Below are 26490 nucleotides of genomic sequence, written 5' to 3'. Positions count from 1 at the left end.
CAAAAAGACGTTTTTAATTTTGAAATCATATTATTGAAATATAACATTATGTAAATTTTAACAAAGATACAAAACATTTATAATATAATTTACAAAATAAAAAAAATCTGTACAACAACGCGTTATCAATGGAGCGGGTGGCGAAGGGGAGATAGGGTGTGGAAAGAAAACGGGAACGAACGACAGCGTTACTATTGGGGAGCGTTCTATTGTGAGCGTTACTGTTGTATGCGTTACCTTAGCCACGTGACGATGACGATCGCACACTGGGAGCGTTAATGGACATGTGCAGAGTGCGTTCGTCGGGCCAAACGCACAGTAGGCCGCGACCAGGAACGATGTTGGACTGTAATTAAAAAACTGGGTGTCTTTTCGTGGGGAAACGAGTCTTTTACTTTAAATTTCTTTCCATAAACACAATCAATTAAACACGCCGCCATTCGTGTGAGACGTATTGGTTAGTTTTATTCAGCGAGTCTTCAGCGGGGGCAAAGACGACTCCTCCCCACCCCACGGTGTATCTCGGGTCTGTGTGAGACTGTAATTATCAAGCTTCTTCCCTACATACTAATGCGGTAGTTTGTATAAAAGCATAAAATCATTTCCCCATTTTTGTTTTGAAACCTCCACCACTTAAGCTGTGAATTACGCGATCCGATCTAGTGAACGTTCTAAGCTGCTCCACCAATACGACGGAACGGTCACGATCTGGTGTTGCGAAATGTATGCGAAATGCTAAAACACGGTGTGACACACTAATATCCTTGCTGACGCCTCCTGCTCCGGTTCAGTACCGTAATGCCGAGAATTTCATTCGCTTATCACAGGCGCCCGGACACCTCAGGCTCCCGGGTTCGTTCCGCTCCTGTGGTACTTTCGAAGTGTGTGAGTGTGTGTGTGTGTGTGTGTGTGGTTAAAATTAAAATTATTAATCAGTATATCGTCGCCAAGCGCGTCCCTGGTCGAACGTCGCTAGTGCTATTTGCTAATTGTTATTCGGAGTAAAACGGTTGCGCTGTTGATGGTGGCATTCGTACCAGTACCATAAAAAACAGATCCGATCTAATCTACTACGCTTATTGGTCTACTTTATCGCAAGCTTCCGGGAGCAGCACTCACTCAATGCGTGTGTTCATGCTGTCGCCATTTGCAAAAAAAAATACGGGCAGGGATTCACATTTGTTGCCCGATCGGTCGCACTCACACCTCAGCAGTTTCTCCCTACAGCAGTCGGTATCAGTTTAGCAGTGTTAGTGTTAGTGGGCAGTAGTAATCCATGGGGCTGAGTAGTGTGTTTTTCTGAGGTGAGCAAACCGATCGGAGACTTGGCACGTGAGATTAGAGAGAGAGAATGGGGAGATGGAGAGAGGAGCACTGCGTTGAGTTCGCTCCTTCTCTTCATCTACCAATTGTCGCGTCGTTCACGGCTCACCATCGTGCGACTCTGCTTGATGTAGGTCGTCCGCGTGTCCACATCCATCGTGCCCGAGCCGTACATGGACGAATTGTTCTGTTGAATGTACAACCAACCATTAGACACTCTTTCGCCTACGTTTCCTTGTTCCACTTACCACCTCCGAGTCTGCGCGCATATCCATATGGTCCTCCGGGATGATCCAACGCTCCGTAAACTCGCTCGCCGATCGGGCCAAGCTCGGATGGCTTAGCGATCGCTGCAGCGACCGCTGATCGTACCGCTGATCCTCCTCGTCGTCATCATCATCATCGAAGTAGGCCTTGCTGTGCGACACAATGTACGAGCTGCCCTCCTCCGACGGTTCGCCACCGCTGCCCGACCGGCCCGGTCCACCCGCCATCCGCCCAAAGTCCACGATCACCTCCGACATGGAGCGCATGTCGATGTTGTTCGAGTTGTAGGACGAGCGGGAGGTACGGCGCGATCGCGATCCACTGGCGAGCGAACCGGCATGGGCGCCGTACGCGAGATTGGTGGTCGCCGCCACCAGCTGCGGCTCCTGCGTGATCGTACGCACGGACGAATCGCCATCGCTGTCGTACTCGTACAGCGTCGGCAGCGAGCTGCGGCGGGAGCGTGTGTCCCAGGTTTCGCGCTTCTTGCTGCGCTTCGACTGGCGCAGCTCGACGTCCTCGGGCGGGGCCAGGATGCGGATAATGACGTCCCAGGAGCGGGGCTCGAACAGGTTCTCGTACCGTGCATCCGACCGGATGCGCTCGAAGTCCTCCCGAACCGTCGCCTCCGACAGCATCGTGCTGGAAAAGGTAAGCAAACAAGGTTGACCATTTAGTGACCACATAGAGAAACACGCAAACCAGCCATTTTACACTTACCGCAGTGTCGATTCAGTCGTAATGATCTCCTTCCACTTGAGCTTGTCGTCGTAGCTGAGCTGCCGCTGCAGCGGGTAACGGTGCAGCTCCGTGTGCAGGGCGGCCGTCGAGATCGACGTGTCCGGCATGTCCACCTCCTGCAGCACCCGTATCAGCACGTCCCAGTTCGACACGGAGCGATCCTCCGGCGGCAGCTCCACCGGCTTCATATTGCCCACCAGCTCGGGGCTGCGCAGCTCGTCCGCTGCGTACGCACTCGGCAGATAGGTGGAGGACGGCACCGGCATGCTGGCCGACGCGACGGACGGTGCCCCGGACGCGCTCGACACGTCCGAGAAGTCTTCCCACTGGCGCTGCCGCTGCGCCTCGTAGTTGCGGATCGTAACGTCCCAGGTCGGATCGACCGGCGGTGGTGGTGGTGGTGGGGCGGGCACTGGCACCGGGCGGGCCTTGTACTCCGTCACCAGCCGCTTGTGCCGCTCGACGTCCTCGATCGTGGTGCGCTCGGTGACGGTCGTGAGGAACAGATCATCTACAACGTGAGACTTGAGTTCAGGCTTTTTGTACACGGCGATCGGTGGCTCGGGCAGCTGCTGCACCGCGTCCTCCGCCCGGTTAGTGTGGCGGTCGGTGGTGACGTGCGTGCCGGCGGTTAGCTGGTAGAGGTGCGACGCGTCCACGAGCTCGGTCAGCGAGTGTGTGTCGTGGGCGCGCGGCCCATCCGGTACCTCCAGCCAGCGTCGATTGGTGGTCGTTACCTGTATGTGAATGGGGGTTTGGTGGGTGGGGGTGGGGGGGTGTGGTGGAAGGGGCGGCAAGGTGTTTGTGGGTGAGAAGGCAAGAGAGAGAGAGAGAGAGAGAGGGTCCGGACAAAAACACAAAATTTCAAAGTTAGTGTAATGTGATGCGGTGCAATAAGGCTTTGGATCAATGGCTTGGAAGCAGTGCTGCAAAATGTCACTGTCATTGTCATAAATAAACTGCTGACTGAAACAAAATCCATGTCAGCGTACTCACGTACTCAGTTGCGATAATCAGAGGTGATACTCAAAGCGATTGGTGTGAGCAATGCATGCTTCGTGACATTTTTGCGACCATCGCTTCGGTCTGTCACTATGTTATGACCTTTTTTACTGTGATTAGTTCTACAAAAGGCCACTAACATATTCATGACAAATTCCGACTAAAACAAAAAAAAGTCATGTACTGTGATGATCAGAGGTGAGACTCTAACAATTGGTGTGACGAATGCATGCTTGATGACATTGTGTGCAACCAACTCTTCTGTCAGTCACTTGGTTGCGACATTTTCAGTCGGTGATTCTCGTTCTGCTTGACCCGACAGACAATCAAAGCAGGCAGAGCGATAAAGAATGCTCATTTTGTTGCTTGGGACCAAACGTCAAGTATATTCCAAGAATGTCGTGACTATCACCAACACAAAATGTCGTGACCAAGTGATCAAGAGTGATCAACAACTGTTTGAAACTCACGTCTGATCATCTCAGTAGCGCACGTGAGCTGATTTGAGCGTCGTTGCAGTCATGACTGTTAGTGACTGAAACAGTGTCATTTGTCAGCACTGTTCACAGCCAGAAAAAGTGATGATTATGCTGGCGCCGGCATTAAGCACAGCTTGTCAGTCAGATTACCGCGATCGGCATGTCATGACGCACTTGCATTGAGTATCAGCAATGAGCATCAAGCTACCACGGATACGTTCATTGTATTCGCTGATGAATATCTCGTGATGCTCATGACATTTTGCAGCACTGCTCGGGAGACGGGGTAGGATTAACGGAAGGTGGAAAGGAGACAGGGTGGATAGGTGGGGTCGGGTGCTTATTGGCATGTATATTAACCGTGGTATTATAGCGCGGGATCGGCGGCGGACTGGGCGGGTAGTCGAGGTGCGCCGGGACGGTGTGCAGCTCCGGCACGTACGTAAAGTGGGACTGGGCACCGTCCGCGGCCATCGATTCGGTCGTCATCACGCTGTCCCGGTCTTCCTGCGTCTCCAGTATCGTCGACAGATTGTTCCGATCGCCCCCATGGCTGATAAGCGTGCTGCTGTTGCTTTCCGTGTCCGACACGGACGATCCGCTCATCGACGACGGCAGCGAGGACGGTGGCGGTGGGGAGCGCTTCACCCGCACCTGGATGTCGAACTTGGGCGAGGGGGGCAGTGCCGCCCCGGCCAGATGCAGCTCGTGCGTCTGCCCGTACGCATGGTGGTCGGCCGACGCCAGGCTGATGCCGTCGTGCACGTAGGCGCCGTTCTCGTACGCACTGCTGCTGCCGCGCGAGCTGACCGGCAGCGAGCCCGTCTCGACCTCCTCGTTCTCGGACTGGGACTCGCTCGGGTAGTCCGAGGGGATGAGCGCACCTTCGCTGCCGGACGAGCTCTGGATCGGTGGCGGGACGGCCACGACCGGCCGGGCCACCTTGAACCCGGACACGCTTCCTGCTCCAGGGCCCATCCGGTGGGTAGTGGTGGTCGTGGTAGTACAGTACAGACAGACAGTGTGTGCCAGGTTGGTGCCAGAGAGAGAGATGGTTGATGGTGGGGTTTTTTGGTGCGATTTGGCGTGGTTTAGGGTTTAGACGGCGCAACGATTTTAGAGAAAACGAATGAAACGAATCGTTAGAAAAAGAGTGTGTGTGATTGTTACAGCGCGCCCAGGCGGGCCGAACGCGCCAGTTGTGACTGCGTGCATCAAAGAGTCAGAGAGTCGCCCAGTTAATTGTCCCTCCCAATAGAGCTCCTTCCCGGGAGACTTCTTTCCCTTACCTATGCTTCCGCTTTCCAGGGCAGTAATCTCGGATCCGCTGCCAACGTGCACGACACGACGCACGATCGGTATCGGACGGCGGCGCAGGCAGTAGTACGACACTCCCAACCCTAGCAGCAGCAGCGTGAGGAACATGATGGCGCAGATAATGAACAGGATCTGGATACCTTTCAGCGGTGGCTCAACGATCGCGGGTTCGTTAATGCTGCAAGTCCGAAAGAGTTGTTAACATTTTAAGACTCTAAAGCCTATCTATCACACTTACATAGGAGCTGGCAGACCAGCGGGAATGGGAGCTACCGGCGGTGGATAGCGACACACGATCGTGATGATCTCGTCCCCATCCATCTCGAGCCCGGGATGGAACCGTACCACAATGTTGTTGGTGAAAACTCGTTGCGGTCCCTGCGCGACGAAGGACGACGAATCACAATCAAAGCTCACAATCAATCGCACCTCTTCTTCTACTTCCTCTCCCAATGCTGCTTACCTGCTTCGTTCCACATCCTTTCAGCGGCAGATCGATCCGGTAGCTCAGATCACCCTTGCCGCTCGTCTGGCACGCGCTGTTGCGATCGTAGTCGGCGTACGCCTTACCGTAGAACGGTTCGTTAAACTTTAGCTCCACCTGCATGAAGCCGGCGGCACAGTTCAGTGCCGCTTTCGTTCGATTCAGGAAGATGATCGGGCTCAGATCGTCCAGTTTCGTAACCTGAGGAGGGAGAGAGCGAATGGGTGAGAGCAATTCATGATGGACAAGGCAAATGAGCCACAAAACCTTTACCTTTCCATCCAGGGTGGCTTCTTCCGGCAGACCTTCGCCCTGGTACTCGATGCTGTTGGCCTGCGAGGCATAGTTCGATTGGGCGTGTGACCTTTCCGGCCACCACACCACTACCACAGCACAGGCCAATAGGATTAAGCTTCTCATCGATCTCATCTGCGAAGGAGAAAAGGGGGATTTTGCTGGGTGTGAATTATGGACGATCGTGTAGTTTAGTTTTGGTCCTTCGAACCGGATTCAATCGAAATATTAATGGATTATTGTTATAAAAAAGCCCACAACCAGGAAATTCGTACAATAGCCATGCCATTATTAATTTCTTTTTTTCCATTCCATAAGCTCTTCATTACCAATTTCGATGGAAAACACCTTCGATAACGAGCCAACGAGTCTGCTGCTCTTGCTGTCATTATGTGGAGCTGCGCGATCGCGATCGCGTAGTGTAATAATTAATGGAAAAAAGCCAACCAACTGAAACAGCTGTCGCGGGGGGGGGGGAGGCGTCTGCTTTACTATAATGACTTGGCAGCTCACTTCCCTGCCCCGACGGTGCCGAGATACTTTCATTTTTCGTGTGTTTTTATTTGGATGATATTTCGCCCCAATCCTTTTACTGATATTTACCCATTCTTCCGAATCGATCGATGCGTCCGTGACTTTAATACTTTTTAGTTTTTGCTGCTGCTGCTGCTGCTGCTGCTGTTTGCTTTGCCATTTTATGGCATGGTCTAAAGCGCACACTACACAGGCTTCGGTGTGCCTATGTGTGTATGTGTGCTCATGTCTCTCTGTCTTTCTTCTCCGTACCTTTGCAAACAACATGTCTGCGTTCGTGGCAAAGAGGAAGGAAAAGAAGAAAAAAGGAAAAACAGTGTACAAAATCCCCGACAAAAATGGACATGACATTTTTGCGCAATCGAAACCGGTTGCACACGTCATGCGCGTTCAGCACCAGCGCACCAAACAACACGGTTCAATAATGGTGGTGCGACTCTGGACGGCTTGCTGGTCAACTTGGAGTTGATGGAGTTTGCTTGCTTGCTTGCTTGCTTGGTTCGATACCATGGCCGCAGGGTGTTCGATCGCGCACGTTCACTGCCGATTTACGAGCGGCACCAACTTGGATCGGTGCGCGAGACTTGCGATATGCAAAAACCCGTCTTTGAGGGCTTCCACAGAATCGCAGCTGCATTATCTGGTTTATCAGAATCGAACTCCCCGCCCGGACGGTGTATTGCAACATACGCACCAGGCACACAATTAGAAGCCGCCTACACGCAAGACTTCAACAGGGTGTACACGCAACCGCGGCACGCAGAATCAAAGCGCATACAATGTGTGCACCCAATTCCAGGCGAACGAATGGTGCGCTGGGCACTGGGAATAGGTACAATCATATTAAGCAACGCTTTAAGTATCTTAGTGCGTGGATGATCATACAGGGTGGGTTCAATCTGAACAAATTGAAAAGCTCAACATTAGATTCTTGGACTTGGAAATTGCTTTTTTACAGATTAAAAATGAAGCTCACTTTGGGATCATCAAAGTAAAGCTTTCCCAGTGACTTATCAATCCACCGCCACGATGACGGCATTGTCTGAAGTTTCGGCTTCGGTACGACCCTCTCACGCAGTTGCGTGTGTGTGGGACGGCACCCCCAGCTCAATTGGAACAGGGTCGATGGTGAGTGTGTGTGTGTGTGTGTGTGTGTGTGTGTGTGTGTGTGTGTGTGCGCATGCACACGATGAGAAATGCTTCTAGCGCACCCAGTGCCCTCCACAGTACACAGTGTGTTGTTCAATGGTTCATCTCATCGAACCGAAGGTAGTATTTTGCAATGTAAATAGTGTGTCTTAGTGTGCGAGATCTTCGTTGCTATAGACACACACACACCTCAGAGAGTGAGGGTTCGTCGTCGTCGTCGCCGTTCGTCGCCGCTAAGCAATCAACCCCTTGGCGGAATTCCAATGAAATTGTCATTCCTAATGGGTGGGTAATATTTATTCTCCACTACTGATGCTTTGGCCGGATGAAGCGTGGATGCGGTCACGCGCGTTACCTAGAACGATGTGGATGTGTCGCCCAGCCAGTCAGATGGGGGCTTATGCAAGTGGTTGAGGGGGCCTAATGGACCATGAATCATTCAAGAACTTCCACAGGTACGTGATTGGAGAGTTGTTTTTCCACCACTTGATGAATGATTGCCTTCCTGTTCGGCAAGCGGATTCCGTCCTCAAATCGGCTCCGAGAGTGTAGCCAACAACACCATTTTGAAAATTTCGCCTGCCCGATTGTCTCACCGCGATGACGTCAACTTCACACGACAGGCAGCTGAGCTACAACGAACGTACACTAAGGCTGACATCCAAGCAAGCTGGATTTCACCGTTCATGTGCCGATGTGCCCAAAATTGTTAAGACAAGCTTCCTACTCCCTTTCCCCTTTTATTTCCTCTTCTCCTACACGCGGCGACAAAACATACCCCCCCCCCCTCCCATGTCCGGAGAAAAGTGGGACGCTTTGGGATGCCAGCATTCGGTGTGTTAGCTTGGCAAGCGACGAACCCCCGTTAGAAAATACAACACGCGAAAATGGGAACGAAATAGAACATCGAGCGGCTGGCTCGAGCTGGTGCCTACTGTGGCCTTCATTTAGGCACTTTACACGGGCACAGTTTACCCTTGGCAGTACTTGGCTCGGTCTCAAGCGCTGAGGGTGTTGGTGGATTTTCTTTCTCTCTCTCTCTCTCTCACCATTCCGCTTCCGCTGCTAGTGCTTCAACTAAACCAAAAGGGGGGGCCAAAATGAGAGTAAATCAACGAGCTTTAACGAGTTGTTTGGTTGCACTGCTTCGCGGCTTGTACGGAGTGGAGTGAGAAATAATTTATAGAAGAAAGAAATTCCTTCCTCACCACAAACGCGCAGCAAGAAACCTATAATTTGCATAAAACGTTTCCTCCCCCCTTCTTTTTGTGTGGCCGAAGCGAAAGGAAAGAAATGCTTGTCAGGCCTTTTTTCACAAGAATTTCATAAGATGTCATAAAAATACACCTCAGACTCACTGAAGCACTTTTGCACCGTGGCAATAATCGTCTCCTTAGGTCATCAATCACACAGAACCGGAGCGCAACCGAGAATGTTGCCGGACCCGCGCGTTCTCCCGTGCGGCTAATCCTGGACGAAAGGTTGCAATGCAGCTCCAGATCACTCCGTGGCGTTCGCGTCGAAACCGGTTTGTACGGGCACACCAACTCCAAACTCTCCTTTTGGTCCGAGCAGATTAAATATGATCCTGTTCCTTCTCCCTTTGGTCGCCGTACGGGTGGTGATCGTCGCGGCGCACAAAGAACGCGCACTGAAGGGGAAGGGCAAAGCAAGTGGAGTTCCTGTGGGGGAGTACGGAGAGTGCATGCAAAAATAGGCTTCCACAGGGTCAACCTACGCGCGCTCGCGCACACAAGGCCCGCGTTATTTTCTTTTCTTTTCTGCTTCACACTTCGTCCGACGCCATTTTGGCGCATGACTTCGACCCAACGACGCGACAATTGGGATTATGTACCGTTGGGAGGGTTGGGGTTGCTGAAAATTATATAATTATCACCGACACACACGGGGCGGCGGGTCCGAGGTTTACAGCCGACGATCGTCGACGATCGTAGATCCCTTCATCTTATAAATGCTGCTGCAAATACGCAAACGGCTTCGTCGTGACTGGGGCTGGTATTAAAAGATCGCCAAACATCAATCATTGTGCCTTTCGGCGATTTGCTCCCGCCGTCAATCATAATTGAAGGGATCAATTCGATGCAAAGCATGGGGAGGGAGGAGAACAGGCCAGAACCTGTTCTTGTGCTTGTTCTTGTGTTCGGCACTGTGTGCGTAGGTATCGGCAAAGGCCAAAAACCTAACCAGATTAGCCTACCACATCGTCAATCCTTCTGCTTTTTTCAACGTCATAGGTCATACCAGCGCGACCGTGCTTGACATAAATGGTCCGAACACGGTCAGCTGCTTTTCAAACCACACTTCCACAGTGCGTCCAACTGTGTGTCTCTCTCCGTTTTGGGGCTCAAAAGAGATGAATAATCGGCCGATGCTCTCTGGTGTAGTGTGGAGAGGAAAATGGTACCCACTTCTGTGGTGTAAAAACGCACACAGAGCCACTACTGCCTCGGGTCAGAAGCTCTGCAGTAAGTCTGCAAAGAAGTGGTCTGCACCCACGTACGGTAAGCACAAGCTCCCACGGCGAACGCCCAATGAGGAAACTCGTTCGCGACCCCCCTGCACTGCTGAAACGACGCGACCATCGCGACAAAACGGTGGACGGAATTCATTCCCGCTTCGCGCTTCGATCCCGATTCAAGGTTGTTGCCGTCCAGTCGAGTTGGTGCTTGTGTATTTGTGCGCGTTGTGGGTTGGTTCAGTTGGCGAATCACCAAGCCGCGGCTGGGGGTGTTGTTGGTGTTAGGGAGAGAGGAATGTTTTATAATACATCTATACTTTTATGACAATTGTTGCATGGCCTCGGAAGGGTAAGCAATGCAATGCGGAAACACTTTCTGCAATTTGCATTTACTGAGACGTTTTAAAAAAAGGTGACAAATGTGATGGATCTACTAGCTACGATCAGCAGCCATTTCGAGCACAGCTGCACACAAACGACACTAAAGAAGACGGAAACAACAATCGCTTCAATGCACACACCACAACACAACGGTACAGTAACCGAAAGTAAGCGATGGTCTCATCGCTGCTTGCATTTGAAAATGATTAGCTTTATATAAGTGATCGTCGAAAGGGAGGGAAGACGATCACTGCTCGAATTATTGTTTTCCCCTCGAACACACTTACCTCTTTGCTGGCAGTTACTGTTTATGAAAATGCAGTCTGTGTTCGAGTAGTCACTTTAGTGAGCCTTCACTACACGGTCCCTTCCGATGGGGGGGAAATTCCATCCAATCCAGCAGTACCAAGCTGGCGTGGAATGTGAGTCGAGCACTTTTTTTTAGATGTTTTGCTGCCCTGTTCCACTGCAATACACACAACGTTAGCAATTATTAGCGATTGTTATTATTTCACTTTTACATTCACTTTTTCACCCGTTCATTGCAGTGGTTGTAAGCTGAAACGGTCACTCACACACAGACACACACACAAATGCACTTACACTCTAACCCCCCGTTTGAAGCAAGCAAAGCGGGATCGAGATGTGCAGAAAGAGGCGAAGGAAAATCAAATCACCACCACACACAAACACACACCCGACACAAATGCACCGCTGCCAGCAGAGAAAGCGAGAAAGCGTGATAGCGAAATGAAGCTGCACGAACGAAACGAACGAGTGGACAGAAGATGGCAGTTTAAAACACTTCACCCTTGCCTGGCGGGGGAGACGCGATCGATGGGAGCTTTTATGCTTTTTTTTTGTGTGTATTTCTTTCCACCACCTTCCCTTGCTTTGCTCACACTTGCACACATTCACACGCAAGCAACGGACACTGCATTCTTCACTGCATTTTTCCAGCAGCAGCAGGGGTGTTTAATTTTCCACCCAAATTAGTTTACCTTTTTTTCCAATCAACTTTTGAAGAACAGCTGGTACAGTACCGTTCCGCACAGAACGGATGAGGGGGGAGGGGGCGTTTAGAGAGTACACGAACACAAAACAGAGAAGATGGGTGGGATATGACCCAAGGTAACAAACTCAGCACAGCAGCCAGCCAGCACACGGCGCAACGCGCGCCCGAAAGCACCTCGTCAAAGATGGAGTTGTTGCTCTTGCTAGCTCCAACCTCTCACTGACGGGCTTTGGATTGTAGAAAACAAGTTTTGCCTCGCTCGCAAGTATTTCTCTCTCTCTAGGCTCACCTACGCATACGCACCTTCTCTCACGATCGCATTCGAGCAAGAAAGATCAGTGACCGTGTTTTCCGACGGAGAGCTTTTCGATTGTGTAGGGCCTTGTTTTGGGGGGTCTTGTCGCGCTGTGTATGGGTGTGTGTGTGAGAAATGGTTGACTGTGTGACGATTCATGACTTGACGCACACGATGGTTTTTTTTTGATCTTCGGTTTTTTTAGATGAGAAATTAAAGTTGTGTTTTGTAAGTTTATAATGTATTAAAATAAAACAAATTAACTTTCATCACAAAGATCACGTCGTAAATCAGTTTGCATACATCGTTGCGTGTATTTTTCCTTCGCCCCTGAAAGGTATGCAAACAGCATATGATCCACAACTTGTACACAATCCATTATGTATGCCTCGATAGTGTTAGACAATTAGTGTGTTATACGATACCGAAGACACAAATCTAGTAGCACAGTTTGCTGCAGCAATTCCAGAATCGAGAAAGGGTTCGTCGCTTTGTTGTTTATTTTCACCAAACCTGCTTTAATCTGTGTTCAGTATCTTCAAAATAAGGTTCATTTTCAAAAATAGGACCTTCTTTAAAATGTGCTTTAATTTGCCTTGAACTAACGTTGCTATCGTATCAAGAATCGAGCCCTTGTGCGTAACAATCAGGACAGGTCTTCTTCCTCATTACTAAACGAATAACTCATAAATCTCAATTTGCATGTCATCAAACAACAACGCTCAATCAAATTCACTCAACTGCGTCATTTTGTTAAATATGTTTTCACACCCAAAATATATTTACATTTTACACATCGCCTATCGGTCACGATCAGTCTAAGTTACTGTAACAAAACACTTACTGAGCACAGTTTTCATACGGTATATCTCTATATTATACTTATCCAACTAGTCCTACTATGAACCATGCCTGCCATAGGCATGCAGAACAGAAATCACCCTTGCTAGTAGTTATTGTATAGTAAATGTATACGGTTTGTCCCTCTCGTTCTCGTTATCTCTGTCTTTGTTGCAGGGGATGAGCCAGGGCGCGCCTGTCGTCTATCCGCCTCCTCCCCGAAATGGTAGATGTATCAACTGAAGCTCAGCGTTCCTTCCACGCACAAACACACGCATGCACACACGCAGAGATATGCTCACACAAATAAGCGGAAAAATCACACCAATAGGCTAGCAGATACTGCGGTACGGAGCCACAAACCGAACACAGATAAACCAAAGCAGCAGGCAGCTAGTCCTCGTGGGACGCGGCCAACGCGAACGATTGGAGGGGCAGAGGGAGGGAATGGTGAGTTTTGGTTTGAGGGATGATTGCGTCATCACGCTTAGATGCGTTTTTTGCGGTTCGGCGAGAGTATTTTCAGCATCGTTACGACGGGCGCCTCGAACGAGAGCGAGATGATAAATGCAAGCACGTAGGACGATACCACCTGGCCCAGGTAGACGGTGGCCTATGAGGGAAGTGCAAAGAAATTCAAAAGGAGATTAGAATGCAATCACGCTCCGCTGATGTACTGCCGCTTCTCTTACCAGCGCATTTGGCGTCATGTGGATGGGAGAGTCAGACTCGAGGGCGAATATTCGGTTGATGATTGGATGCACCAGGTAGGCGCAGTATGTGACACGCGAGAACGGATACAGAATCGGAGTGGACAGCAGCTTATTGACCCATCCACCATAGCCTGACGAGCAGGCAACGATGACCCAGCCACAACCGATCGCCCAGCCGGTATGGCTGAGCGAACTGTACGCCGCAGCCGCCGTCTGTGTGAGTGTCGTGTTGTACAGACCGAACAGCAGATACAGCATCATCATCGTGGAAGTCACCCAACCTGAGATAACGGTGAGCTGCAATCGAGAAGAGAACGCATGTTACAATCCTTCACTTGGCACTTCCTCTTGCTCGCTCGCTCTCTCTTTGTCCTTACCAAAGACATCTTGATCTTGCAGTTCGTTTTGAACAGAATCCACCCAACACTCATGCCGACTAGGTACGGTCCCAGACGCGTCCAGGGTTTGTCGTAGATCTTGTCAAACAGAGCAAACGGATCATCTGCATCGGGCATGTGGTTGTTGGAGAAGGCGATGTAGGCCGTAGTCGCCCAGGCCGATACCATAAACACGGACATCATCGTGGCGGCAAACTTAAAGTGTCGAACGGCAATGATCAGTATCAGGGCACCGATGATGTAGAACTGGGTGTCATCCGCCAAGTACCAACTCCACAGCATACACTGAAGGTGAGAGAGAGAGGGAATCGTTATTGTGGGCGTTCCTTGCAGTCATCAAAGATCAACTGATCCTACCATCTGCTCCACTGGGAAAAGGGTGTTGATGTACAGAATGTTACGCCACCAGTACTTTGGACAGTTGATGTGATCCTGTGTCGGTGGTTCAAACACGGAATTCTGCTCCAGATAACGCATCACAACCTCCACCACTCCGAGTACGTACAGGTAAGGGGCAGTCAATCTGTAAGAATGATCATTCATCGTCATTACACAATCTCTTGTTGGAGGCGTAACTCATCTTCCTTACCTCACAAAACGATAACCAACCAGTCCGAAGAAGTGGAACGTTCCGGCCGTAAACTCGCTCACACCCTTGGTCAGCTTTTCCAGCTTACCCTTCGCATTCGTGCGGAAGTAGATGAACGACACGAGGAATCCACTGATGAAGAAGAACGTATCCACACTGTACGCCCCGTTCAGCACGATCTGGAACAGGAACTCTTTCTCCACCACCTTGCGCAGCTCCATGTTGTCAGAGTACTTGAACACGACGATCATCGTGTGGCCTACCATAAGAGAATGAATGAGCAAATGCACTTGTCTCTTCTGCACCTCAGCTCAACTTACCCAGAATGACCCACGCCATAGAGATGGCACGAAGACCGTGAATGGAGGGAATAGTATCGTTTCCGACATTCTTGTCACAGATCGCCTTAAAGTTGGTCACCACCGAGAATGATAGGAGCAGCTCGGCCCACAAACCTTTGGAGGAAATGGGACACAAAACAAACACATCAGAACTCTATGTCTTCTGTTACTGGGTTAAAAAGCACACAAAATTGTGCAAAGGACCCAACACCAACCAACTGTTAGCGAAACACAAATATTAGCACACAATTGGGTGCAATTTTTTAGGGGTTAAGTTTGTTAGTTACTTTGTTGACTCTCCAGAAGCTCACACTGCTTTGAAAGTGTGTACAGGAGCTCCTGGACGTTGTGCAGAAACATACACACAAAACTACTGACCCACACACACACATACACACACACAACTCGGAGACGATCCAAGAATACCGATCCGACCGGGCGGAACTTACTCAACTTGGTTTCCTCCGTTGCGGTCAGCTCCACGGCAAGGTTCTCATCGGAGTTGTTATTGTTAACGCTCGTCGGTACTCGGATAACCGTGCAGTTACCTTTGCCGTTCTCTTCCGGCTCGCGGTGCGTCAGATCGTACGTCGTGCAGCCCAACCCGTTCGTCATATCCCCGGTCAGCTCCTTGCAGTAGCTCTTGATGCGCATCTTGGCTTTGTAGCGGCGGCGCAGCACAAGATCATATCCGGTACCGCTGATCAGCAGGATCACGACGATCACCGAAAAGACGCTGCAAAAACGACAAACAGATAAAACGAGAAGATAAGCCAGTGAGCTTTATAAATGATAACCATTCGCGACGTCTGCATTGCTACGTACAATAAGATCCGGAAGGTAAAATCGTCCCACAGCGAGAAATTGTTCAACGTGGGCGATCGCACACCAACCAGCTCCTGATCAACGTGCCGCCGATCGATGTCCAGTTTGAGCAGTGTTTCGACATCGGCAATGCTGCAACCACTCGGCAGACAAAGTCCCACCACGACGGTACGAATCTGCAAATCGCAAAAGACACATCAGCAACACGATCAGTAGAGGATCGCATTTTCACCGAAAAAAATAAACACTTACCGCATTGAATGATTCGGTGCCGTTGATGAGAATTTTCGCCATATAGAAGCCGGGCACGAACGGAGGATTCTGGTGCTCCATCTCGGACGAACCGAGGAAGTTGCCGTTGATGTAGGTAATGTCCGTGTTGCGGCCCTTCTTCTTCGGTGCCGGGTCGGTGTCGCTATCGTTCTGGTATATGTACGAGCACTGGTCCATCGAGCCCGTCCAGTAGTTGTTGCCCCAGAAGAACCCTTTCGTATACTTGCCCGATGAGTCATCCACTGTAGAAAGGCAAAAGGAAAGAAGAAGAAGAAGAAGAAGAAGAAGTGTTAGCATTCGTTATGCAAGTTACTTCAGTTACTTTCATTCAAGAGATCACATTAAACCTGTATGCAATTCATCATCACTCGCTGATGGAACGTTCACAATAAACGCGTGACAGATGATACAGCCGCACCCAGTGCCGTACCGCAACCTTGAGACATCTAAATTGTTTATCGTTTGGTGGCATAAATCAATCTTCTTCTTGCATCCCTCACTTCCCTCAGCGTCACATCATTCCCATCCCATAAACCGCTGCACTGGCGTGCCCTCTGGCTTTCCGTGACTCCCTACGCAAGGTGAAGGTGTTTCGATGCTCGCCTGGGACCTCCATTAGCCGCTGTCGCTGTCGGTTTAATCGCCACGCAACGCCCCCTACTCGGTCTCTATGTGTGTGTGTGGCTTCCGTGTGATATTGCCAGTCCACACACAAACACGCACGGATCGAACAAGGAAAGTGCCCCAAGGCTCTCGCTAATTGTTAGTCCCCATAAACCTGATAACGTATTGAGCTATTCCGTCGCAGGACACCACCTCGGCTAGACTCGGCGCTCGTGCGGGGTGATTATCATTGAATAATTTAAGCTTAAAAATAACTCACAATGGCTAGCCAGAACAAACAGAATGCGCGAAAAATTTACATCTTTTCGTTTCTTTGAATGCATTAAATGCCGAAAAGGACATCCAGTTCCGACTGATTGATTTATCCTTGAGAATTGATGCTGCGCAAAAAACCGAATGTTTACTGCTTGACATTTATTTTTGCAACGGTCCAAGATTAATATCATACTGTTGAGATGAAAAATGACACAATTATATTCTTCAACCATCAGCATCAATTCATTGTCTTCGTGGAGCATCTTTTATTCTTTTCTTGAGGGTGTGAGCACACGTGCTCAATCAGTCAATGACCCTCACCACCACGGCAGAAGGTTAACTGGTTGGCAAACACTTTCGAAAGCTGAAATCACCCGAACGTCCTCTTCCGATTGTTGTACGAGAACTCATCTCTCGCTAGTCATCTGCTTCCGTGATGCAAGACTTTCTGAAGACTTTACCCAACTTTTGTTGTTTCCTCAGTTGGAAAGATCTGGAACTACGCTCAGAACTCAGACACTGCAAAGAGTACTGCGATTCCCTTGAAAAGCCTCACCATTACCCGTAGACCTCGGGCATCAAGCATCCTACTGAACTGAAAGAACTGTCCCGACCGAGCTCTGTCTCCGTTCACTCCCGGCTGCATCAAAGCTGCACCGGAACGACCTTACTTAAATTCTCCATTCACTTTCAGCTGCAAAGATCACGCTTCTTGGAGTCTTTCCCTCGCGCAACCGGGAACCTTGATTGACACACTGATTCACCAAATAAATAGTCGCAAGTTTCGGCCGTTTCGTCACAAAGTGTCACATCTAACGAAGCCATACACCCTCCTCTTAGTGGGATCCAAAACATCCAATCCAATCCAACCAACGATCATGCCATTCTGACGTAATGCTCGACGTCCCGGTATGGCCAAACGGGGGAAAACAAAAATATCGGTCAGGCAAACATTTCTCAGTTCGTTAGCCAACCGCGAAACGGGCGATCCTGTTTTGCTGGCCAGCACACAAACCAAAGCTTACGACGACGACGACGACGACGACGATACGTTCGCATAACCGCCTTCATCTTGCGCTTCGAACCGCATTCCCGTCACACCGCTGATTGCGTGTGTCTATTTTCACTGTTTTTTGCATTCATTTCACCACCGCTTGCGGCTTCGGTGCTTTCCTTAATCATCAAGGCGAATATATCTTTGCGCGGCTTTGGGAGCAGGTGGAAGCAACAGCAACAACAAAAAACACACTCACTCTCACAGATGTTGCGCCAAAATGCAAAACAGCTGTGGCGGTGGACGCGATTACGCGACCACTACACTGACCCATTTTCTAGCCCGTCCCTTCCCCTTTTTGGGTTGGCGGAACGGGGTCTATTTGGTCTGCTAAAGCAAGCTGCTGATGGTGGTGGTGGTGGTGCTAGTGACTTATTAGGCCACTCCGTGCAGTTCCCGGTGTGGGATTAGCGGTTACAGCAGTGGCAATTTAATGTTTGTCTCCGTCGAGATTAGTGGTTTTGACCGGTCGTACATGCATGTGAGCTAATGTAGGGTGCATGGCGATCCAACCGTTTTGAATAGCAATCGAACACCAGCATCAACACCTCCTTCCTTACTGACTGCAGCAGCCTTCGGTACGACCCTGTACCGACGTCCTTCTTCTGGTGCAACGGATAATGAGCTGCACCATGCCACCGTGCGGCCAAAGGCCGTTCGTTACCTTTCCTTTATGTAATCCCCAACCGACCCGCACAGTGGTCGTGTGTGTCTGCGTGTGTGTGTGTGTATAAGTGACAATCGTTGCAATTGGGGAAGATAAAAACCGCATGCAAAAACGACACCAACGAAACGGCGAAACCGAAGGCAATTGCACGGCTACAATGCAACAAACTTTCGAAAGTCCCCCTGAGCCCTTAGTGGTGTGCTCGTTTTAAAGGCAAACCCATCTACCACTGCGCACTACCAACACACACAGTCACACACAGCTTGGATGAACTCAAGGACGAAACCTTAACGAGCTCCCCCAGACCGAAGAAGGAGTTGCAAGAGTCTGGTTAAGAGGTAGAGAGAGAAAGAGAGAGAGTGACATTTTTTTGGGAGCTTTTACTGCCTACGTAAACACACAAAAAAGGTCTTCTCATTCGCACAGCTTCCCTCAAGACTGTGTCAAGACTGTGCAGCAACAGTGCCATAATTGTATGCACAGTGATTTGCTTCCCTTGCCCAGCCAGCACATACACAACGAACCCGATTCCCGGCGATCGGGACCAGGCTGGGTGGAAGAGCAGCAACAACATTTTCGGTTGACATTGAAATTTCCAAGAAAGGGGAAAATGAAATGGGACAAAAAGTAAACAGACCCACTCCTTGGTGTCCCCGCAGGCCGGCGATTACGAAGCACGATTTCGGATGTTCGTGGAATGCACAATGATGAACAAACGACGTGTCAAAGTCAAAGCATATGGGGCCACCCGGGCCGGGCAGCATTGTTAACGGATCATTCATTCAGTTAGTTAGTTATGCCGCATCCACTTTCCCGCCTTTTTTGAAAAAAAAACATAACCGGACCTTGGAACTTCCCTTCTGCTTGCCGAAAGGACCTTGATCTGATGACGAATGTTTTTGAATTCGCAAACCGCCGCCCGACGAGGACGATGGACGGATTAATCGAACGTGAGCCATACGTCAATCATACACTTTTCTACCCTGCCCTGGAGGGTTATGAGTGTGTGTGGGAGGGGAGGTACTGTGGAAAGCGGGTCACAGACACAGCAAATTGCATCGATGTCGAAAAATTCATGGCCACTGGGTTAAACGGGTAAAATTGGCAAACGGCGATCGGACGATCGCAAGGAAAGAAAGCCTTTGGGGGATGCGTACGAGAGACAATTATTGCGCGCCAGTGCGGTTGGGCGTGCAGCAGTGACACAGTTCGTCGGAGACAGAGCTGTTAGAGACTTTCGCAATGGTCATTGCACAGTCTTGCCGAAATTTCTCCCGAGGCGATCTGTCTCGCGGCAGCGCTTAATAAAAGATCGTTCGAGAGCAAAATCACGAGAGCGAAGCAAAGGATCGTTACTGTTTCCTTTTCATGTTGAATGTTGGAGAAAACACACACACACGGGGGTGCAAAGTTGTCTCTGCTTGCTCCCACACACACACACAAACAAACTGGGGCTGCATAATTTTGTAAGCTTTCTTGAAATTCATGATTTTCAAAAGGGCGCCTTCGTTCAGAAGCCCTTCAGTTTCTCCAGCGCGTGCGTGTGTGGTGCCATCGAAGAGAGAGCAAAGGTCGGCTGAGATCTCTACACTGATGATTCAAAGATGACGATACAGCCAGCGTACACGCAACACCTCAACATCATCATCATCATCAGCAACCCACAAACCAGCTCGCTAGCACTGAACCACAACAAACAGCAACGAAAAAACCCGCCCGATTCCATCTGGTAAAGCTCCCAAGCGCACGCTACCTTAAAACAATGACCTAAATTTTGACTGCATTCCCCTTCCCTTGCCTCCCCCTTGCTTCACCTTCTCCACAATGCGCTGGCTATACATATCATCATCCCCCACTGCCCCCATGCGAAGATGCCTGCAAAGAGCAAGCGTAACAACACACAAAAAACCCAAACACACGCATACAACCCGTTACATGCCGGACGATACACAAGCGTTACCGATTTGATTGATTTTAGGTAAGCGAAGCTGTGAAATGAAAGGGAAATTAAATGCAGACTTGAACGGCGAACTGATTTACTTCGACCAAAACAAAGAACTTCAACGAGCGACTGCCCCAAAAAGAGAAGACGAACCTCTGAAAAAATGGAACACTGAACCTTTGATTTTATTTCGATTTCGAACCTTTCTATTTAGCTTTACAAAACTGTTACAACCACGGAAGGAGGGTTTTTCCTATGAGTTTGTAAACTTCATAAACCCGCTCATTCTATATACAGTCATGCGAGTCATGCGCTCCAATGTGTGCCTTAGGCGATACGCCGCGCACAACCCATGTGACCTTCTTTTGTCGGGTTTAAGAAAAAAATAAACACACACACACACATACACAGAGTGACCAGTGTATGATAACAATATTATGTCTTGCTTTTGGCACGGGGGTGTTACTCCGTTACCATCGGGGTTCGACAAATGACAAAGCAAATGTACAACGGCATGATGCCCATTAAAGCACACCGACACACACCGACAGACTGTTGCATCACGGTTGGTTCGATCGCGCAAAAAAGGGGGGAGGAGGGTGGAGGGGGAAGAAGCACGAAGAAAACCCACGAAGAAGGAAAAATTGAACGATCATTGTTGATCGAAATGGAAAATGTGCAAGAAACAGGTTTTCCCTCCCGCCCATTGTGATGCCCCGCTGGAAGCGCATCCCAAAACCCTCCAATGGGCGGAACCCGTTGGAAGAGCGGGGTTTGTTTCACTGTCACAAGACAAACCCCTCATCGGGACTCTTGCGCACCTTGGCAATGCTTCGTTCAATACACACACACACCCAAACAGACTATCTGCATCGCTCTCTTAAGGGATGATCGTCAGTACAGTGGTGCTCGTCACCCAAGGGTTATGTCTACCTGTATGCACCGAAAGCACTCTCCTTTCGTACTTTCGTTTTCACTTTTTCGTATTTGGATGTGACGTAACACGCGCACGCGGCTCGTATTGTGGCCACCATGGTCCGTTGCAGCGGTCGTCTTGGGGGGTTGGAAAAACCGGCGGTGGTGGTGGATGATGATTGAGACAGAAGGGGTTTGAACACAACTCAACCGTGTGTTTGTCTGTGTCGGTGTGTGTATACAACCCATTCAGCTGAAGCCGGTGAAGAAATCGAATGGGGCCACGGATGCAGTGCAGAGCGGAGGGAACGAAGAGGAAAGGGGAACGAGTTGGAGCGGGAGGATCTGTGTTGTTACGCATTTGCTATTACGCGCGATCGGTCCCCCCCCCCCCCGCTCCTTCATTTTCGATTGAGTCAGTCAGTCAGCCTGTGCTGTGGGCTGTGGTGAGAGAAATTATGAATACACATTCGGTACGGTCCGTTTGGGGATTTGGTGTTAAACCGAAGCCAACGCGGGGACTAAGGAACAGCCCAACGGTGTGTGTGTGTATGGTGAAATAGTTTAAAAGCATACGACGGTCGCGCGATGACTTTTCCTGTCCGAGCAGCCCTCAAATGTCAAAAGCTCAGTCCTTTCTGCTCTTTCTGGAGCATCTGGACAATTTTATGGGATGACATGATTGCACCATTTTCGCTTCACACAGGAAGCGATCGTCACACAATGGCCGATCTGAAGATTCGATCATTAGCCACTTGGCAGCCGGGGGGGGGGTTTACACTGGGAGGAGGCGATTCCACTCCATTAGTTTCACTTTTTGCGATCGATCAGGTTTGAACTTCAAATCAGGTACCTGTGTACGCACGCAAGCTTCTGCAGATTGTCGTCGTCGTCGTCGTTGTCGTCCCCCCATAGCGACAGAGTTCACGACTAGCCGGAAGAAGGCAAACATGTCGTTTGACCACATTTTGCGCCGAGAGAGATGGTCGGTGCGGACGTCGGTGGTTGCTTTAGCGATGCGATTTGCTTAAAACCTCTTCTTATCTTAAATCGCAACACAAAGAAGGTGAAAGACGTGGTGGGACAGTTATTTCGCTCGATGGTGCGACGATGGAATGTTCCGGAAATATTCTAAACTCCATTCCTTATGGCAATGGCCTTGCGAAAAAGCAAATTTTATCGCCCAAATGTGCAAAATTAAGAGTGAAGCATAAAGAAGCAACCACACACACAAAAAAACCGGTATGCAAATTTTGATTCAACCAAACCGAACAAAGAAAGGCTCGACGGAAAAAAGCGTTATTTTGAATGGGGAAAACACATTCGACTAAGTTCTTTGTTGGTTGCTGTTTCACTTTTCAAGGGGAAAATTCATTTTCCAGCCTGCACTGGGGAATGATTCATACACCGATTGTCTCAGCTACGAGATAAACAATTAAACTATACCTTTAAAACAACGAATGAGTATTCATGTTTGCTAAATAAAGACAAATCAATACTATCAAGGCAAATTGCAGCATTCCAGCATTGGTTTGCTATTAGCTCATACGCTGATACGCGATGTAATTATGATGAAAATCAAACGTTTCGATGCTCGTGGGAATCTTTCCTACGTGACCCACGCTGCTCACATCATACATCGAAAAGCGAAACCAAACCTGCTTTTGAGTACGCCACAAACGCCACACACACACACAAAAAACCTTGACAGAAAACTCTAATCATTATAATAATCACCTCGCTCTGTATGACCTACCACGGAGGAGTGTTTTAGGTTCGATTTGTGATTTTCAATGCAAAAATTGCGCCACTCACGTGAGGAGAGCATCGATATAGGGATATTCCCTACAAGTTGGCATATAGTGGCCCCGCGGAACAAATACCCGGCCCTACGCCAGGAAACGAGTATTTGCCCAGAGAGAGAGAGACGCCCCAACCAGATCGCTGCTTTATTGCATTACCACTTTATCAACCGTTGGTACGAGCACAGTTCAAACCGTTGCAAGGGGAGTTTGCTGCATCAGCCACTAATGGCCCAACCAAACAAGCGCGGCCGGAGCAAACAAACGTGTGCCTTTGGCCGGGGAATGGCTAAGCTAGCTAAGCCGCTCCTGGACGGTGGTTGGACAGCATGGACAGTATGGTGGGTTTGTTGTTTGTTCGGTGAGCTGCAGTTTTCTACTCAATTCTCACTAACAATAACAAACGGCAACAAAAAAAACGACACTATTACGATCGACGATCTTGAGGACGTTTCAGTGATTGAGCAATCAAGTTTTGTACGAGTTTTCTACACAAAAAGGTAAATTAAAGTAGTGCCAATTAATTTCTTGACAAGTGGCTCAAGATCACCGAACGATACCGATACCGATCGTTGTGAAATGACAAAACGATCTTAAATGAGAAAAAGCCCCCACAAGAGATCTTAAAGCCGTGATAGTGTGTGTTTTTTGTGGCACATCACACAAAAAAGAATCAATCCCATTCCGACCCTAATCGCCTTCAATCGCAATCAAACTGCTCGACCCATAGCCCAAGGGAGCCATCATATCATGCAAACAGACAAAAAACCACCTTCCTCCACACAGAATCACACACAGTCCAATGCAGAAGCAACAACAACAAACAACCAAACCAAAGGAAAAGCAAAAGGGAAAACCCCACCTCACCCCACCCCACCCCTCCCTACCCCCTGCAAAGGCCGATTGAAAAGTGTTAGGTTTGTGCACGAAATTATGTAAGCTTTCGCCATCATTGGGGCCACCCGACACGCCATCTGTTGCACTATCCCGCCTCCCCTCTTTCCCTTCCCCCATACCCATCCCGGTGATCGCTATGCCGCTCCATTACACCACCCCCTACCAGTGGTGTGTGGGCTAAAGCGTGTCTGTCTGTCTGTGTGTGGATATCAAGACATTTTCATTTCGTTTTTCTTTGATGGTGTGTGAAAAAAACTCCCCCCAACAACACGGAAAGGAACGAAGCGCGAAAGAAAGAAAGAAAGAAAGAAAGAAAGACGATCGATTGATCCTCACCATGGCCTGAATTGCATTTTTTCCCTCGCAGCAGGTTTGAAAGCGAAGGAAGGGATGGGAAGGGTTTCTTGTCGATTTGTTTCTACATCAAACGAAGAAGGGGGGAGGGGAAGGAGCCGCCTGCCAATGCCGTCATTATGACATTATGCCACTAAAACGGCTCAACTCACCCCCAAGCGGCAGCAGCAGCAGCAACGCAACGGCGCAGTGACTAAAAGTGCAACATTAACACACACAGAGAGTGAGAGAGACGAAAGAGGGCCGTGGGGCCGAGTGAGGGTGAAGAAATGGTAGGGTGGCATGTGAAGAAAATCACACCACCGCATAACAAACATTTCGGACAACAACAACGGACAACAGCAGCAGCAGAAAAAAAGGGCGGCAATGGGTGGAAACAGTAGTTTGATGCGCGTCATTACACGCGTTACAATTGGTCCCGGGGAAGGATGTTTCTGGTCAGGAAGGCCGTACCTTTTCCTGACCCACAGACACAGACGGGTGCAAAAAATTAAGTCATACTAACTGAGCTGGAACATATCCATTAAGAGAGGAGGGAAAAAGGGTGAAACAAACGGACTCTAATTGCTATTTGTCTTTTACGACCTTTTTCCTGCTTGTCCGCAGGAAATACAGTTGTAAGGTCCACGCGCTACAAGTGTAATGTGATTGAGTGGAACGGAACGGGCTTGGACAGTTTAAAGGGAAATTCATTCAACTGAACTCACTCTTTAGTGCCCAAAGCTTCTCCTCCTGTAGACCCATCAGATACTGCGTCATCTGATCGCCGCACGTGCCGCTAAGACGGGGCCGCAGCGTGCTCCACCCGTTGGCGATGCGCTTGATGTCGAACACGGTCAGCTTTTCCTCGAGCAGTATCAACCGATCGAACGAGAAGTTGATGCTTTGGTTGGTTCCTTCTGGCTGCGCAAGCGACACGTTCACCTCCTGCCCACCGGTGGCGCTACAATGCAGAAGAGCTACCAACACCACGCTGATGCTCCATCCCGACCAGATCCTGGTGCGCTTCATTGTCGAGCTGTTTTGTTGCTGCACAGCGAGAATATTGTGCCTCCTTTGATTTAACAACACAAAACTGACGGCCCCGTTTGGCCACTTTCCGTTGCTACGGGTTACGTTTTCTCTTTGCGAGCTCGTCTTAACCAGGCAAAAGCATTCAATTGGAAAGAGATTGTTATGTTACACAACCAGGCGGCGCTTTAAGAGTAAACACACACATACACACGCGCACTGTTGTGGAGATGGTCGTGAACAGGAAGAAGAAGGAGGAAAATAAACTCGAATATTATCACACTTGCCGCAAACAAATACACACACAACAATACACAGACACACACTCTTGTTACAATGCGAAGATGAGTGCTGTAATCACTTTCGCTTAGCACTTCAATATTTGGTCACTCTGTGTTGCGTTTTCCGTTTCCTGTACACTTCGCTCGCCCATCAAAATCTACGCGACACGATCGATGCTGTGGAAATTGTCATCCATTTCCTACCTCTCGCCCACACACACGCGCGCGCGCTCACAATTCAATAAACTCCCCAAAAAGTATGGACTTTATCACACACTTTTCACTTTTGTTTCACTTTCCTTTTTTTGATATCGCCACCCCGAAAATCACAAACTATATCGTACAAGCTCGATCACAACACCCGCAACGCACTGTAGCGACGGGGGGAAGGGTGGAGGGAAAAGGTGCCACAAACAACAAGCGAGCGGCAGGAACAAGGAGCGAACCGGATGCACACAACCTGCACGCCCGAAGACTGCAATCGGAATGACCACGCTGCCGCTGAGCTGAACCGCCCGTTGCTAAGGCGGTTTGCTTGCTTGGATGGTGTAACGTAACGCACGGTAACGTGTCTACGTACTTCCCTCCCCGGGAGGCAGGTTGGGTGAACGTAACGGTGTGTATGTGTGTGATACTACGACAGTGACGACGACGATGTTGCTCTTATTCGTTCCCTTTCTCCAGTTCAGCGGTTTAGTAGTAGTGGTTGATCCCCAATCAGGACGAGAGAGACAGAGAGAGAGTGCGCACGCGAATGCTGCAGGCGACTATTGTCCGATCGATCCGATGGTGCGAGCTTTTAGGGTGCTTTTGGAGCGGGTGGAATTGCTTTTTTTACTCATCTTGCGCTTGTCACAGCCTGTGTACTGAGATGGCCACTTAGATACTAGACGTCAACATGCTTTGCCATATGGAGGAACTGTAGTTAGTGCTTGTTTCGCGTACTTCA

General features: G+C 49.5%; 2 protein-coding genes across 2 annotated transcripts; both read right to left on the bottom strand.

The window, feature by feature from the left end:
- Positions 1 to 439: 439 nt before the first annotated feature.
- On the bottom strand, positions 440 to 11701 carry LOC120893643. Its single transcript, XM_040295651.1, has 10 exons — positions 11452 to 11701; positions 10738 to 10916; positions 5887 to 6042; positions 5593 to 5814; positions 5368 to 5507; positions 5102 to 5307; positions 4173 to 4774; positions 2311 to 3068; positions 1572 to 2232; positions 440 to 1510 (listed from the first exon to the last, which is right to left on the bottom strand). The coding sequence occupies exons 3-10, from the start codon at positions 6040 to 6042 to the stop codon at positions 1403 to 1405; spliced, it is 2853 nt and encodes a 950-aa protein (XP_040151585.1). The 5' UTR covers positions 10738 to 10916; positions 11452 to 11701; the 3' UTR covers positions 440 to 1402.
- Positions 11702 to 12505: 804 nt separating this feature from the next.
- Positions 12506 to 26046, bottom strand: LOC120896124 (nose resistant to fluoxetine protein 6). Its single transcript, XM_040300003.1, has 10 exons — positions 24957 to 26046; positions 15719 to 15981; positions 15467 to 15642; positions 15091 to 15377; positions 14621 to 14755; positions 14301 to 14559; positions 14069 to 14234; positions 13691 to 13996; positions 13293 to 13610; positions 12506 to 13213 (listed from the first exon to the last, which is right to left on the bottom strand). The coding sequence occupies exons 1-10, from the start codon at positions 25258 to 25260 to the stop codon at positions 13088 to 13090; spliced, it is 2340 nt and encodes a 779-aa protein (XP_040155937.1). The 5' UTR covers positions 25261 to 26046; the 3' UTR covers positions 12506 to 13087.
- Positions 26047 to 26490: the final 444 nt, after the last annotated feature.

Source organism: Anopheles arabiensis, chromosome 2 (assembly GCF_016920715.1).
Source record: "Anopheles arabiensis isolate DONGOLA chromosome 2, AaraD3, whole genome shotgun sequence".
Lineage (NCBI taxonomy): Eukaryota > Metazoa > Arthropoda > Insecta > Diptera > Culicidae > Anopheles > Anopheles arabiensis.
This window is presented reverse-complemented; position numbering and strand designations above follow the sequence as displayed.